Source organism: Mytilinidion resinicola, assembly GCF_010093595.1.
Source record: "Mytilinidion resinicola strain CBS 304.34 unplaced genomic scaffold BDZ99scaffold_23, whole genome shotgun sequence".
Classification (NCBI taxonomy): Eukaryota; Fungi; Ascomycota; class Dothideomycetes; order Mytilinidiales; family Mytilinidiaceae; genus Mytilinidion; species Mytilinidion resinicola.
This window is the reverse complement of record NW_022985459.1, coordinates 681,948-693,503: the sequence shown is the minus strand read 5'-3', so window position 1 is coordinate 693,503 and position 11,556 is coordinate 681,948. Positions and strand designations below refer to the sequence as shown.

Sequence of the window (11,556 nt, the reverse complement as noted above, 5' to 3'; positions counted from 1 at the left end):
GCGAATTCCCCTGATTTGAATCCAATTGAGAACGTTTGGCGGCTGTTGAAGGGGAGAATACAACGCCGGTTTCCTACAACAAAGGAGGAAGTACGGCAGTACGCTGAGGAGGAATGGGAGAAGCTTGAGCCCGAAGAATTTGAAAAGTATACGGGCAATATGAGGGAGCGTTGCCTTGCTGTAATTGCTGCTGATGGCGGCCCAACGAAATATTAGTTACTGAATAAGCACTGTTTTCATGTGGCGATGTGGCGATTGTAAGCACTAACAGAGACGCTTGCAGGGAGCGCCGGCAGCCCGCTCAGGTAGCCCCCTTGTATGCCCCAGGGAAGGCAGACTGTCGTTTATTGGGTTGAATTCCAAGAGCGGTTAGGTGCACGTGCCAGGCAGAATACAGAATAGATCTTATTGGTTGATATTCTGAGTGCTTGGTATTTCACGATTTACTGTTATGTATAGCCTCACTGCCACTGATGATAAGACTGCCTTGAGCGGCTTTGCCGCAAGAGATGCCAATTTCAGAGGGAACGGTCGAGCGCATGGGCTGTGACTGAAACAATTTTGCACATAGAATACTATTCTAATCTGTCACGTAACGTCCATATTAAAGTGTATTGTTGTGCATTGGAAGTCACGCTTTCGGCCGTATTTTCAAGATGCAAGACTCCTTTAGTTTCAATTCGGTGACGCTGCGAATGGTCCGTCATGGATTGATCGGCTACAATGACGGCAGAAAAGAAAGACCCGATGGTCAGAGAGACGAGGATGCGATGATCAAGATCGCACGCCGTAGCGCATGCCCTAATCCCGACACAAGCACTAACGACCTATCTTGGCAGCGCTTTCGCGCTACGTGCCTTGCGCTTGAGTCTATTCTGACCGCAAGGCACACTGTCTTTCACAAAGCGCCAACAGACGCGGAAGATAGTTCCCAGGTCGATCCACCAAACAACCAGCGAGAATACTGCAATAGGCACAGCCAGTGCAAAAAACGTCCAGATGCTAAGGTCGTTTCCCAGTTCTCGGAAATTCATGCCAAAGAATGATGCCGAAAACGACATTGGGACGAACACGTAGGCCAGAAATGTGAGTTTCGTAACCTTGTCCGTTTGCTCGATGGCCTTTTGCGTCTGTTCTCGTGCTCCCGCGTTAGCAAGTATCGTAATGCCGTTTGAGCATTGGTCAGAGCACTCCTCGCATCGCCGGTGCAGACTGACGTATTTGGATTCAAGGTCGTTGGCTGCACGCTCGGCTTTGCGGGCCAGTCGACTATCCTTTGTCCGAGGCCAGTGGGAGCTGCCACGATGGCGCACAATGTCCAGAGTGTCACGAACACTTCGACGAAGATCGTCCACATACGCCTTTGCCAGCAGCAGCTCTGGCAGTTCGGTAGGGGATTGTCCAAGCATAAGCCTCCGAATGCGGTCCTCCAACAGCTCGAGCACCTGATCGATGGAGGCGGCGGAAAGCTGGAACAGCTCGTCAAGCGCATAGAAGACATCATGCACCATAAGCTCTGGCTCTTGGTACTGACCGTAATCGTTGTGAAGGTGGGCGATGCTTTGCGGAAATTTCCCAAGAGGCTTGGCGCTGTCGACCTTAATCACTTTGCCGTTGGCACGTCCATTCACGTGCGAGGCGAGTGCGATTCGACTACGATACTGATATATCGGGTGCAGACCAATTGCTTGGGCTGCTGCATCCCGCCATGGTCCTTCTGTACAGGCTCCAATATCCTCCCCAGAGTCGGACCATACGACCACTATCAAGGTCAGTGACTATCCAAGATCTAGGATCTTTGCACCCCTACCTGCCCAAGTTTCGGTATGATATACGACTTCCATTGTTATTCTTTGCTCGATGGCGAACCTCCGCTCGTCGTGCACGATAAATTGGCGAACTAGCGAATCTTCAACTGAAATGTTTCGCCATGTAATGATATTATCCAAATGTCGGTCCATTCTCTGGTTACACATGTGCCGTAAGTCACTTAGTGACTGCCGAATCTGACTAGTATCCCACGATCCAGTATTGTAGATTCGTAGTTGAATGATGTTCGGTGTCTTGGGAAAGGATGGTAGATAAGGGTAGTCGTACTGCGAAGTTGCGGGAATATGTGCAGCAGGAACCGCCACATGCCGAAATAGAAACTCCGGGTCCACGTCCAAAGATGCCCCAATCTGGTTCAACCATTTAGGAGAAGGAAACCCGCGCAGAAAGACTATGCGCCCCACCCACTTTTGGTTCGTATCGCCCAGTAAACTCGTAACCTCGTCTTTGACTCATTATCTACGTTGCGTGCAACTGGTTCCTCCATAGTTCTCGTGAAGTCATCAAGTGAGCGGAAGTGCTTGGTATGTTCGGGATCCTTTCGGTCTTTCGTCAAGTCACAAATCGTCACAAAGTCGAAGCCGTCATCGGAAACAGCTGTATCCTTTCCATCTCCAAAAGCCTGGTAAAGAGAAATCAAGAATTTTCCCAGGCGACTGCAATGGAAGCCGGAGAAGAAGGTTTCTCGTGGACCTAGCTTGGAGTAGGCCAGAACCTTATGGGCGTAGAACTCAGACGGAGATACTGCTTACTTCAATATGTGGTCATCTGGATCCATCAAAGACATACCATTTTCGTTACGACCAGTGCGTATAGATTGGTTCGTGGGATATCATGGGCTGGAATGAAGGTTAGATGATACGGCTTCACCGTCTTGTACAGGTCGGCGTCGTCAATGAAGTAGAGCATCGAGAAAACGTCCTGCATACTTGGCGGCATTCCAGCAGCGATGAGGACGGACGATGGAGACCCAGCAGACGACGCGGCGACTCTAGTAGATTATGACAATCACCTATTACAAAGGTATGTACAGCAATCAATGGTAGTAGCCAACCTGGCACTAAGCACGAAAAAAGTGGCACACTAATCCTAGCACAAGCTGTCTCGTGTGTACAACTGTCTGCCACTGCTTGGGGTGCTTCAGAGGATTTCAGGAATTGGAACGAGATAAAAGCCCTTCACTTTGGTCTAAGTGGAAACTTGTTGAAGCACTTCATGCAGTGGCACGCAGGTGTACGCACGGGCTGAGTACTTGCTGAGTGTGCCACTTTTTCCGTGCCTCGCGTGCCTGGCGCTCGTGTACAAAATGTTCGCGTTCCACCAATGTTTAGATGCTCCAGCCTGCAAACCAATAGACTCCAGCCTTGTCCTCCCGCAACCCTCAGGTGTAGGTTCCATCTACAATTACAACAAAAATACAGTAGCAGGAAAGAGCCTTAGTGTCCCTTGGAGAAAGGGCATGAGGGAGGGACACGCGAGAGTCACACGTTTGACCGGAGGCTAGGTCACAAGGCGGAGACGGCCAAGATACGGGCAAAGAAAGGGGCGGGGGAGGGGAGGGGAGGGCACGTGATAACGGAGTTTTGGGGGTATAAGATCTTCGCGATCTCGCGAAAAAGTTTTTCTTTCAAGTAGAGGAGAAGGGGAGAGATGAGGGAAGCAGAACAAGGATACGAATGGGCTATGTTTGTTGTTCGAGTTTTAAGCTGGTACTAAGACCACCCTATGGAGCCTTTGCCCTTGGGAAGTGGATTTGGGACTTCTGCGCTTCACTCAACTTCTTCCTGGTAATCCGCACCACTTGACTACGTTGCTGTTGTTTAACTTTTGCTCGTGGTAATACACTCCTGTCACTGAAACCCCCCTTAAATTCCATCGATACTCCATTGAGATTCTTGCCATCATCAACCCTGCACTTGAACCGGCCTCCTCCATCAGACCGTTGGGTCTTGCTTTTACTCCAGCCGCTCCATCGCGCCTTCATTCCAACCGTCTGCCCCTCCCCCCGGGCCCACGCGGCCTTTTCTTCGTCGCGTTGAAACCCACCCGCCTCCTCCGCAGCAACATTGAGAAGTGATTCTTCTTGCTTTTCAACACCTCCCATAGCAGAACTGTGTTCGTGTGTTGAGGAACTCCAATGGCTCCTCCAAAACATCCCAGCAAAGTAGTAGATATGCTGAAGAAGTCTAAACCATTAAACAACTTCTTATGTGATGTTGCTTCCACAGGCAGCAGCCACATGTCCTCGTTGTCTTCCAGATTGTACCTCCCTTGAGGTCACAACCATCCTGCAGGTCGAAACAAGAAGGCAAGAGAAGATGTTATACCTTACCCCTAACATGCGACACGTGATTTCCCGTGCCCAATGTATACTCGCCGGGGAAAAAGCTTCCGACGGTCCATGTAGAAGTCATGTGACCAACATTTCCCTTATCCACGCGACCCCCTAAACCCATTCACTATGCACATATCGTCTCAAAACCTCCGAGTAAATATTTTGATCTTAAACGAATTCTAGGACTATCTATAATACCGCGTCAGCTATACTTTACACATACACACTCCCTCAAAACGTCGTCTCCGTATTCCCCTCGCCCATACTCTTACTCCCACTACTCCCGCTCTGAATCGCCCCTAAAATCCCATCAATATACCCCGCCCCACTCCACTTCTGATGCGTCAACACATCGCACCCACTCTCCTTCTCCCGCCGCTGCACCAAATTCACATACGCCAGCATCCCCTCCTCCTTAAACGCCTTGCTCAGCTCCCACGTAATCGTCGCCGTGCTATGCAGCCCCGCGAGGCTAATCAGCTGCAGCACAAACCCATGCTTCGCGAGATCCCACACGAAGCTCTTCAGCGTCGCCTCCGAGAACCCGTGGCCCATCCAGTTGAACGACGGCGACAGGTTGTACACGAACTTCTTGCCCGGGTACACCGCGCGGATCTCGCCGGCGAACTGGCCCGCTTTCTCGACCGACGGGTCGGCGGTTTCGACCCACAGCAGGTCGGCGTAGGGCGCGAACTCTTTCGCGCGCTTGGTCGCCGCGGCCATGCCGGCGCGGTAGTGGTAGAAGCCCTCGCGCGTGCGCGGCACGTCCCAGTTGAAGTAGACGGGGGATTTGGTGAATTTGGCGGCGAGGTGGCGGCGCTTGAGGAGGGAGAAGTTGGGGTTGGCGGCGGATTCGGAGAGGTAGGCGTCGATGGTTGATTGGGAGGCGGATTCGGATTTGAGGTGGGCTACGACGGCTGTTGGGAAAAAATGTTAGTAGGGTGTTGGCCAGGGGGTGTGGTTAAGGGGGTACTGACCTTCATCGAATGTGTAGAGCTTGTTCTTCTTCACCCACGCGGCTTCGTATTCGTCGATTTCTTTGCCAGGCGCGCCTGCGGCTTCCATGTCTTGCAGCACTTCGGCGAGGGGCTCGGCTTCTTCGGTCACGCCGAGGATGAATTCGTGGTCGCGGACGTCGACGGCGCTGCTGATGAGTTTGCCGCTTTCGGAGTCGGTGCGCGCGATGACGAGGTTCTCGCAGCCCATCATGTCCCACTGGAAGCGGGCGGCGACGAGGCGGTTGATGTGGTCACCCACTGGAACGAGGACTTTGCCAGCGAGATGGCCGCATTTCTTGCCGCCGTGGAGTTGGTCCTCGAAGTGGACGGCTGCGGCACCGTTTTCGGCGAAGAGTTTGGCGAGTTTGATGACGGCTGAGAGACCACCGTGGCTGGAAGCTTGGATTAGCTTGGAGTCTGATATTTAGGAGTTTGAATAATTACCCAGTATCACCATCTGCAATGATAGGCCTCATATAGTCCACATATGGAGTCTTGGCACGCTCTTCCGCGCTCAGTTTCCTCCTATTATCCCAATTCCTCCGGTCATGCAGCTGTTGTGCCTTGAAAAGCCGCTGCACCTGGTTCGGCACAGTATTGTACGGGTAGTCACCGAAATCAGCAGACACCTCGTTAGTTGAAGTCAACACAGACGAGCAGGCCCAGCCCGAGATATACAGCACTTCCTGGTTCGCGGCTTGCTGGGTCATTTGTACGGGGTCAATGGCACCCACTACAGTTTGAGAAACAAATATATTAGTCTATGATTTATTGTAAAGCTAGTTAGGAGGTCATGGGACGCACTCGTGTGGACGGGCTCCCCCTTCGCGGCCCGCTCCTCGAACAGGTTGAACAGCTTCCGCGCCATCAACGAGCTCGGATACGTCTGCTGGAGCGCCCCCCGCTTGCTGACCACATCCTCCGCTGAGTATGGTCGCTTTATGTCCTTGTACCGCGGCGAGGCCCACCACTCCTTCACCTGTTGTACTTGGGCGTCGAAGAGGGCATCTTCGGCTTCGCCAGCTTTCGAAGCTTCCGGGAGCAGCTGGTATGAGTCGGCGGGGAGGGCTATGGATACGGGAGGGTTTACTGGGGCGAGTGCTGAGCTCGACATGCGGTATGCTGTGGTGGAGAGCGGTCGAAGTAGTGATGGCTGCTTGTTAGCGATCTTGAGGAGGCGGCTTTGTCGAGCGACTGATCGTGAGACGGTTCGCAACATGACGCCTGGTATCTGGACACAGTCGCAGACAGTGAAGTAGCGGACCAAAGGCTCTATAACGGCAGACGAGGGCGAATATCCGTCAGCGCAGTGCAGGTATTTCCGCGGCCGTGAATTATATGCCCTGGGTACTCGGGAGTGGCTCGGGTATCGTGAAGAAAGTCGCAGTGCGCGGAGAGAATCGTCTGGTGTCTTCTGCGAACCACGGCTGCCCTGTCGTTCTCTGCGGGCGGTGAATGGTTTAATGGGTGCGCTCGGCTTCTGTTTGTTTGTGTGCGCACATGCAGCCAGACGGTGAGGATATCTTTCTCCCTCCGCACACCGGACCGAACACCCGAGGTATGCCACAGTAACCATCCCGCCAGACCGTCTTGCGGCCATTGCCGAGCTTGTTGAACCACATGAACGCTCGAACGGCATCCAGGTCGCGATCTGCTGGCCTCTGATCCCGCAAATTTTCTTCTCTTATAATCCCAATTGCCGCCCCGCGCCCGGTGAAAGCTTGAAGAGAGACGTGTCGCCTCCCCACAAACTCTAAACACCTACAGCTACCCCGCTGTACTTACCCCACACTCCACTCACGATGGCATTGAGCGCGAGAACCGCGTCGAGAGCTTTGAGGGCTGTCAAGGTGTGTGCTAGAGACCTGCAGAAACTCGAATATGTGGCTAATGAAGTGCGTAGCCGTCTACGCTGAGACCTTTTGCTGCGGGTAGGTCCATTGAAGCTGTACCTAGCCGACGCACGACGCTGATCCTACCACAGTCCAGAGCTGCAGCTATGCGACATCCTCGGAGCCGGATCTCAAGGAGACCTTCAAGAAGGTCCTGCCTGCGAAGAAAGAGCTCTTGAAGAAGGTCAAGGCCAATGGCGACAAGGTCATCGGCGAGGTCAAGGTTGAGAACACCTTGGGCGGCATGAGGTACACGCGGGATCACAGTTATTCACTTTTAGCAAGCACTAACTCAATTCTAGAGGCCTCAAGGCCATGATCTGGGAAGGATCGGTCCTAGACGCCAACGAAGGTATCCGTTTCCACGGCAAGACGATCAAGGACTGCCAAAAAGAGCTCCCCAAGGGCACCTCCGGCACTGAAATGCTACCGGAAGCCATGTTCTGGCTACTCCTCACCGGCGAGGTGCCCTCCGTGGGCCAAACCCGCGCTCTCTCCCGCGAGCTGGCTGAGAAGGGCCAACTTCCCAAGTTCGTTGAGCAGATGCTCGACGACTTCCCCACGGACCTGCACCCAATGACGCAGTTCGCATGCGCTGTTTCCGCCCTGAACTACGAGTCCAAATTTGCCAAAGCCTACGCTGATGGCATCAACAAGGCCGACTACTGGGAGCCCACCTTCGACGACTGCATCAGCCTGCTCGCGAAGCTGCCCACCATCGCGGCCAAGATCTACCAGAACGCGTACCGCGGTGGAGGAGCTCTCCCCGCCCAGATCGACCTCGAGCAGGATTGGTCCTACAACTTCGCCGCCATGCTGGGCAAGGCCGGCAAGGAGAACGAGGGCTTCCAGGACCTCCTCCGTCTATACCTCGCGCTCCACGGTGACCACGAGGGCGGCAACGTCTCAGCCCACGCTACCCACTTGGTCGGCAGCGCGCTCAGCGACCCTTTCCTCAGCTACTCCGCCGGTCTGCAAGGTCTCGCCGGTCCCCTCCACGGCCTCGCCGCGCAGGAAGTTCTCCGCTTCATCCTGCAAATGCAAGAGGCCGTCGGCGAGAACTTCTCCGAGAAGGACGTCTCCGACTACCTCTGGAGCATCCTCAAGTCCGGCCGCGTGATCCCCGGCTACGGCCACGCCGTGCTGCGGAAACCGGATCCTCGCTTCGAGGCGCTGATGGACTTTGCGGATGCCAGACCTGATATCGCGAAGAACCCGGTCTACCAGCTCGTCAGGAAGAACTCGGAGGTTGCGCCGGGCGTGTTGACTGAGCATGGAAAGGTGAGATATGGCCCCTTTCTATACAATTATGAGGTTTGGAGGGATGAATGCTAATGTGAGCGATAGACCAAGAACCCCTTCCCCAACGTCGACTCCTCCTCCGGCGTGCTCTTCCACCACTACGGCTTCCACGAGACCCTCTACTACACGGCCACCTTCGGCGTGTCGCGTGGCCTGGGCCCGCTTGCTCAGCTTATTTGGGATCGTGCGCTGGGTCTACCTATTGAGAGGCCTAAGAGTATCAACCTGGCTGGTATTTTGAAGCAGATTGGCGCGTAAGGAGAGCACGAAAAGAGTGGATGAACGAAAGAAGCTAGAAACGAGATGTCTTGTATATAATAGATAGCTAGAGTGCCAGGGTCTCAATTGAATCAGTTTGAAAAGAATGATTAGGAAATTGAGGTGCGCATGTTTGGATGCCGTGTTTGCGTGCTCGAAACGAATGGGAGTATGGAGTGGTCAATCAACGCTCTGGGGATGTTGAGGGAATTGGTCAGCTGGTCTCCACGTGACTCCCGCTCATCGCTCATCTCGTTTTCCGTCTCCTATAAAAGCTGCACCAGCTCCGGCTTCTTCAGTTCCTCAGAGGTTTCGGTGGGTTGTAATCAACAACGTATTGCATCCACTTCGATGTTGGAGGGAGCTGGGAGGTGCAAAAACATTGGGTTCGACACACGATAAGTCCCGCCAGTGTCTGGTCTCGCGTCGAGCAAAACCATTGGCTTCAACATTCGAATGTTTATAAACCCAGGATACGGGGACGTCAATGGAGTGGGGGAGTCGGCGTGCGTTTGAAACAACGAGCTTCAAGGAACAATGGTCGGGAGAGTGGTGGCGGTGCCGCTTTGGCTTTTGGTGGTTGGGAGCACGACGCGGTCTAGACGGAAATGGGAAGTAGGGGAAAAGGGTGTTAAGAAACAAAGACCTGGAGTAGTGAGCAGCATCTCTGAGTTTGAATATTTGCACAACAGCCATCATCTTCTTCTTTCTTTTGAGTTTGACACTTCCACCAAGATCCTCCTCCGACTACCATTAAGTGGGATTGTCGCGGTATTTGACGAATGACCCGCCACACATGGCATATACGATCTGCGTATCTTTACTCCCCCAAACTCCTCCAACAGCACCATAACGGGTTCGTATGTTCGGATTTGACCAAGAGCTCTCCACACACATAGTAGGAAAGGTCAACCTGTTTTTACTCCTCTGCTCCTCCGCTTCCTCTGCGTGAAAGAACTATGTGAGAAGTTCGAGTGGGATTTTATACCTCCTGAAAGAGGAGAAGTAGATTATCACGTGGGTATCACCGGACTTCTCCCTTCCTTTCGGATTCCCACTTCCCCCTTCACTACGCTTCCCCCCTCCTGTCCATACCGTCTACGTCCAAACGTCTCGTGACTCTCACGTGCCTCACCTCCACATCCTTCCGCATCTCCTATAAATACCTCGCCCGCTCCCGCGTCTTGAGTTCCTCAGTGGTTTTGGATAGGGACGTGGACTTGTTCAATATACAAGGGACTCACGAACAATGTTGTGGTGGAGTCGGGAGGTGCAAACAAAAAAGGCGAGGCAAGCAATGGTCTCGGCCGTTATTTGGTTTTGCTCTTTAGTAAAACGGACGAGCGAATGCCGTGATAGCTGTAACACTGGACATGATGATGGCTGATGGGTGGGTGGTGGAAGCGGGCGTGGTTGAAACCGCAAAGACAATCATCAGATGGGGAGGGCTGGTGGGGAGTTTGGCGCTTGCCGTCGAGATTTAGGTGTAGTGATTATGACCGTTTTCGACGGAGGGAAACGAGGAGTATAGGGTAATGGAGCTGCTGCTATATATTAAGTTTTTGGAAATGAATGAGGGATTTGGATTACTAGATGGTTATCAGCAGCATCGTCGACTTGAAGACTCCACTTCGTCCAATCCATGATGCTTCCGGAAACGACCACCCAAACTCCCACGCCATGCGGCGTCCATCAGTGTAAGTTTCGCAGAGCAACCAACGCACATGGTACCATCCGATCGGACATTTTTGCTCCCCTCCACGCAGCCCGTGAACTTATTGTTGTGGTAGTTTTGCACAGCCGACCCAGACTCCACCACACCATTGCAAACCCCTCTCGTTAGCGGTTTGCAGAACTCGCAGCGCACATAGGTGCGAGTGTCCTATGGGTTTGCTCTCCCCCATGCCACCTCCTCCTTGCAAAAGACTCGTCGTCCACAAAGGCGGAGGATGTTTTAGACCCAGACGAAATCGACCGCACGTGAATCTCAACTGACCTCCTCCCCTTCCCTCTTCCCCAACCCCCTTCACATCACGTTCTCGCCCGCTGCCTACCTGCCGATGTCGTGTGACCCTCACGTGCCCTCGCTTAGTTTCTGTCTCCGACAGGTATATAAACCCCCCGCCAGCGCCCACCTCTCAAGCTCCCCAGAAGTTTCCGGCGATGGTTTTGGACTTGCTCGAACGCACTGCAGAAAGAAGCCAATGGCGTGCTGGAGTCGTGATGGGCGGTGCAAAATACCCTGTCCAACGCGCCATGGAGAGTGGGAAGTTGTTAAACACGTGGGGATTCTAGTTCCATGGAGTAGCTAGGGTGGAGGATCAAACCAGATTACGACGAAGGGTATGGCGCGGAGGATCAAAAGACAAGATCGCCGCAGACAATGTGGTTGGTTGGGGCGGGGGATCAAAAATTGGAAGGCTGGAATGCCATGGTGTGGTGGAGTTGGGGATCAAAACACGACTGAAGAGGAACGATGGAGGGTGGAGGTCCGGTCAAGAGTCGTGGTGATCTTCATCTCTTGCTCTTGAATGACGAGGAGGAGTAGAAAAAGAGACTGATACATCGCAGCGAAGTTACAAGCGATAGAGAGTTGGACGATGAACAATTGGTAAAGAGCATTACCGGTATAATTTAAATGTTCACAGCGCTCATTTGAAGTTTACCATGGAGTTATTCAATCCAGATTCCCGCTGCACCATGTCTGGGTTACCGAGCTTAATTTGACGAACAGGCGACAGAACTCTATCAACGGCTGTTCCATTTCTTTTTGCTGACCTCAAACCCTGCTGCTTCTGACTGAAGAAGTGTGTAAGGAAGTGAGCAAATTTTTATAGTAGAAAAGATCGAATAGTCACGTGAACAACAACCAATCGCCCACATTCAACACACCACCTCAAAGAAACACGTCTCAAATTCTATAAGACAGACGTAGGTATCG

General features: G+C 53.0%; 3 protein-coding genes across 3 annotated transcripts; 1 reads left to right on the top strand and 2 right to left on the bottom strand.

The window, feature by feature from the left end:
* Window positions 1-1,028: 1,028 nt before the first annotated feature.
* Window positions 1,029-1,574, bottom strand: BDZ99DRAFT_356464 (uncharacterized protein; the record flags this gene model as incomplete). Its single annotated transcript, XM_033714622.1, has 1 exon — window positions 1,029-1,574. A coding segment is annotated over one exon (546 nt), but the record flags the coding sequence as incomplete, so codon positions are not given.
* Window positions 1,575-4,312: 2,738 nt separating this feature from the next.
* On the bottom strand, window positions 4,313-6,643 carry BDZ99DRAFT_467641 (isocitrate lyase and phosphorylmutase). Its single transcript, XM_033721062.1, has 4 exons — window positions 5,968-6,643; window positions 5,608-5,896; window positions 5,143-5,555; window positions 4,313-5,082 (listed from the first exon to the last, which is right to left on the bottom strand). Exons 1-4 carry the CDS (start codon window positions 6,380-6,382, stop codon window positions 4,397-4,399), a joined length of 1,803 nt encoding a protein of 600 aa, XP_033571326.1. The 5' UTR covers window positions 6,383-6,643; the 3' UTR covers window positions 4,313-4,396.
* Window positions 6,644-6,776: 133 nt separating this feature from the next.
* BDZ99DRAFT_452302 (citrate synthase-like protein) lies at window positions 6,777-8,730 on the top strand. The gene is made up of 5 exons (XM_033718262.1): window positions 6,777-7,013; window positions 7,067-7,094; window positions 7,148-7,304; window positions 7,358-8,336; window positions 8,403-8,730. The coding sequence occupies exons 1-5, from the start codon at window positions 6,966-6,968 to the stop codon at window positions 8,613-8,615; spliced, it is 1,425 nt and encodes a 474-aa protein (XP_033571325.1). The 5' UTR covers window positions 6,777-6,965; the 3' UTR covers window positions 8,616-8,730.
* The last annotated feature ends 2,826 nt before the right edge of the window (window positions 8,731-11,556 follow it).

What these genes read in the sequence shown, in the direction of transcription:
- BDZ99DRAFT_467641 (XM_033721062.1), bottom strand. Translation starts at nt 6,382, where the DNA reads ATGTTGCGAACCGTCTCACGATCAGTCGCTCGACAAAGCCGCCTCCTC. An exon ending in GGGGGAGCCCGTCCACACGA is followed by an intron (nt 5,897 to 5,967) that starts GTGCGTCCCATG and finishes CTCAAACTGTAG; the next exon opens with TGGGTGCCATTGACCCCGTA. An exon ending in ATTGCAGATGGTGATACTGG is followed by an intron (nt 5,556 to 5,607) that starts GTAATTATTCAA and finishes CCAAGCTTCCAG; the next exon opens with CCACGGTGGTCTCTCAGCCG.
- BDZ99DRAFT_452302 (XM_033718262.1), top strand. Translation starts at nt 6,966, where the DNA reads ATGGCATTGAGCGCGAGAACCGCGTCGAGAGCTTTGAGGGCTGTCAAG. An exon ending in GCTGAGACCTTTTGCTGCGG is followed by an intron (nt 7,095 to 7,147) that starts GTAGGTCCATTG and finishes ATCCTACCACAG; the next exon opens with TCCAGAGCTGCAGCTATGCG. An exon ending in TGTTGACTGAGCATGGAAAG is followed by an intron (nt 8,337 to 8,402) that starts GTGAGATATGGC and finishes TGTGAGCGATAG; the next exon opens with ACCAAGAACCCCTTCCCCAA.